The following is a 4174-nucleotide window of genomic DNA, read 5'->3' on the forward strand; positions in this document are numbered from 1 at the left end:
AGTAGCTTGCGCACGCTTATGGTGCGTTCAAAGACGGCTCAGGAAAACGCATTACCATATGTTAATAATGGATAAAACAGCTGTWACGGCTGAGAAAAGTGCGGGGACATTGAGCACAGATGCAAGAAGTGCGGGGACTCAGGGAGACATGTCTCACGCATATCCCACATCCGTTGTGTCCGTGCCTTCACTGCCCAGGGCCCTTTTGAGACCGTGGGCCCCTGGGCAATTGCCCAATTGCCCATATGGTTAATCCGGCCTTGACTAGCTGGCAACAATTCATGTACAATATATGCACAACACTACCAACTAGTGGTGTATGAACTCTTATACAACTTAATCCTACAACCGTCGATTRTTGGGGATGTGATTTCCTGAAACAGACCTTTGGCTCCTGGTGTAAAAATTAATAAGTTGTTGAGGATTGCTAGTTCAGCTGATTCTTTGTCTTTTTCTTTTGTTTATTGTAKATTTTTCATTAAAGAAGCATCAATTAAGTAATTTTAAAACTGTTTATTGGAAAACTGAAGCGATGCATTCTGGGTACATGACACATTTGATTTGCGATGGGAAACGAAAGCATGGAGTACAGGGAACTATCTGCAAACTTCAAAATAAGAGCTTGGATTTTAAATTTTTCCATGTAGTTGCTCCAGTTGACCACTAGATGTCTGTCTAACCCCGTTGGCCGATTACTTCAACCAATTACGTCAAATATTGAGCTCCAGCGTTTAAACTTCATTTTTTTTAAAAAAAGAAGCTCTGATTGTAAAGTAAAATAAATCAATACATACAAAATTTTAGTATGATTACAAACATTAACTGTTTTTGCTGGGAAAGGGAGTACTAAATATTGCCTTCCTGCTATGTAAGCAGACACAAAGCATTGTGGGAAATGAAAACCATGACCGAAAACAACAGTCAGCAAGGATGTATACCTTCACAATAAGTGTGTTTATCTGGGAGGGGTGCTGTTGGATAGATCATGTGTTGTGATTCATTGTCAGTCATACCTTCTGCTGTTCAAGCTAATGATGACTGGTAGATAATTAGTTATTAGCGGTACTGCATTTTAATTTTAGAAAGCACAAATCCGCTTATGAAAAATAAAAATTTGTAAAACCGCTGAAGCGCAAACGAAATATTTAGGTCYGCAATTAGCRGATTTGCGCTTTTTGGAAATTGTCTAGTGAATCAGGGTAGAACAATCAAAACTGTTCATTTGTAACAGACGACCCTCAGCCTAACAATAGATTGTTAGTAGGGGTGCAACAATACCTGTATCTGTATCGAACCGTTCAACAGATTGTTTTAGGTTCAATACTATGTATCGAAAAATATGGTTTATTAAAATTTATTTTATCATCTTCAGATGCTCTCTGTTGACGTCTCAGTGGATCTGTGTTCAACTACTCCACCTAGGCTGCATTGTGGAGCACAGATCTACTGAGAAACTTGCTCTTTCAGCAATATTTGGTTAGATTGGTTTGGTTGGTTAAAACTGGACTTTTAAGAATAAACAAATGTTCATAAATAATTTCAATAAAACTACAAGTTAAGAAGGGCAAGAACATTTCTCTTTTTGTATCGAAAAAATATTGAATCGTGAGACAAAAGCATAGAACCGAACCGAATCGTGAATTTTCTGTATCGATGTATTCCTAATCATTAGTGCCCTGAATATCCCGATTGCTCACAGGGGGCGGAGTCATACTTGAAATAACAGCATTGTAAGAGGGGGACAACTGGACACAAAGGGTTCCGCCCCTGTTTAATGATGGATGTTTTTTTTTCAGCTGGATTCCTGAGATGCATCAGTAAACACCTTCAGCGCATTCTCATGCCCCCCGTGTCAACATATTGACACTTGGTCAGGTAGCCGTCCATCTGCGTCCACTTTCGGATGCGCCGGGTAGCCCCCGCGCATCCGTTCTTTACGAGATGAGGCAGAGGAGGACAAGCGCGTTGTCATATTTTTTTACAAGAGTAGGAAATGCRCGAAACTAACCATCCCAGACCCTAAATTTAACATATATTAGCTATATACAGCCTATCCCTGACCCCAGTATCTCAAATTAACCATTAATCCTGATCCCTCATGTTAACCTCAGACCCCCGACCCAAAGACCCCTAAGTGACGCAACACGGAAAAGCCGCGGGCGGCAAGGACRGACGCGCGGGGGGGTACCCAAGGTGTCAAAACTGGACGCAGATGGTCAACTGCCCAAGCGTCAATATGTTGACAAGTCCGACATGAGAATGTGTTAACACTGTCTGAGCTTTATACTGGACAATATTTACCTACCTCATCCTGGGCAAAAAATTTATTGTCAGGGGTAAAAAGAGAAGGCAAGAGGTTTTTAAACTAAATAAGTTTAGTTTTGTACTCTTTATTGAAAGATAATGTCTTCTTGAAAAGACTACAACACTTGAACATGTTCTGACATTTTATGTTATGTTGTAGTGTTGCCTCTTAACCAGTTCGTCATTGTAAATGAGAATTGGTTCTCAATTGACTTACCTGTTAAAATAAAGGTTTAATAATATAACAAAGTTTGGATACAAACCTCAGAACGTCCAGCTCATCTTTGAGAGCCCGTGACTCCTCTGCTAAGCTGGTGAGCTCATCATTACGGTGCTGAAGCTCAATCAGCTGCTTCTCCAGCTCCTCACAGTGGATCCGGTAATCATCTTTGGCTGCCTCCAGCCTAGAAGCAGCACATCCTCATCAGCCTTTACCAGATCTTTACCTTAAAACGTAAAGTGAATTCATGATGAAAGTGAAAAAACCTGAAATTCTCTTCCTGCAGAGTCTCAAGTTGTTGTTGTAAGTGACTCTGTTTCCAGCCTGAATCTGTGCTTGGGTCTTCAAATGTATCCTGCTGATTGGCTTGGTCTGTTAGGACATCATTCTCAGCCAACAAGCTGTTCCGCTCCTCTTGAAGAACAGCCACCTGGCCAGGAACACAGTGAGGTAAGAGCTGGTCTTCTGAAAAGTGTGATGTCAGTGTTTGCATGAATTAAATGAAGCAGGAAGGAACTGTGCTGTTGTTACCTTTTGATCAATCACTGCATGCAAACCAGAAATTATTATTTCTGAGCATCAAAAGACCCACTCTTTTATTATAACAGAAATAAAATACAAATGTTATCTTTTTGTCCTAGCTGTTCTTGTGAGTTAATTCATGCAGAAAATGTTGCACACACAAAGTGTACCTTAAGGAAACAGGTTAATACATGGTTAGTTTGTTTGCTTTTTTACTTCTCACATCTAATACCTGCTGAGCTAGAAGTTATTATTTAAAATGAGGTGACAGACTGGATTAAATCCAACAAAACTTTGTATTTTATCCAAGGTTTTTGAAAAACTAGTTAATATTCAGCTTAAAGATTATTTGCAGACAGCTTATATCCTGTCATGTCATCAGTCTGGTTTTAGGAAACAGCACTGTACAGTTACAGCCTCCATAAAAGTTGTAAATGACATCACTGAAGCTTTGGATCACTACTGTGCTGCTCTTTTTATTGACCTGTCTAAGGCATTTGACACAGTTGACCGTACTATTCTTTGTCAAAAGCTGTCAGCTATTGATCAGATAATGCTGTAAGTTGTTTTTCTAATTATCTGTTAAATCGTAGCCAATGTGTGCAACACAGTGGTTTGTCATCTGATTATTTAAATATCACATAGGGTGTACCACAGGGCTCAGTTTTGGGTCCTACTCTGTTTTTAATTTATGTAAACAGTGTCGGAGATAAAATAAATGATACTTGTACACATTTTTATGCTGATGACACTGTAGTTTATTCCAATGCAAAATCTGTAACTGTTATGTTCAGACATCTTCAGTCTGCATTTGATATTATTCAAACGGACTTGCTTCAGCTGAAATTAGTCCTAGATGCTGTAAAGACAAAAGTCATGTTGTTTGCCTACAAGAAGAAAGTTCCTTTGCCCCCTATAAAAACATTGACTGGCATGCCAATAGAGTATATTGAGACATATAAATACCTTAGCATAGAAATTGACAATAAACTTTCATTGAATTTGCAAATTGAAAACGTTAAGAAGTTAAAAGGTAAAATTAGTTTTTTTTTCTTTAGAAATAGATCGTGTTTTTCTTTCAGTGCTAGGAAGCATCTTGTTTTAATGACCTTCCTGCCCCTGTTGGAC

At 39.0% G+C, this 4174-nt stretch overlaps 1 protein-coding gene across 1 annotated transcript in view; it reads right to left on the reverse strand.

Annotated features, from left to right (window-relative positions):
* hook1 (hook microtubule-tethering protein 1) overlaps positions 1–4174 on the reverse strand; it is a gene marked incomplete in the record, with an annotated part of 34695 nt that overhangs the window by 19671 nt on the left and 10850 nt on the right. Inside the window, 2 exon segments of the mRNA XM_014034748.1 lie at positions 2568–2708; positions 2791–2954. Of these exon segments, the coding sequence (XP_013890202.1) occupies positions 2568–2708; positions 2791–2954 (305 nt within the window).

The sequence above is a fragment of the Austrofundulus limnaeus genome, unplaced genomic scaffold (genome assembly GCF_001266775.1).
Source record: "Austrofundulus limnaeus strain Quisiro unplaced genomic scaffold, Austrofundulus_limnaeus-1.0 Scaffold2276, whole genome shotgun sequence".
Taxonomy (NCBI): Eukaryota; Metazoa; Chordata; class Actinopteri; order Cyprinodontiformes; family Rivulidae; genus Austrofundulus; species Austrofundulus limnaeus.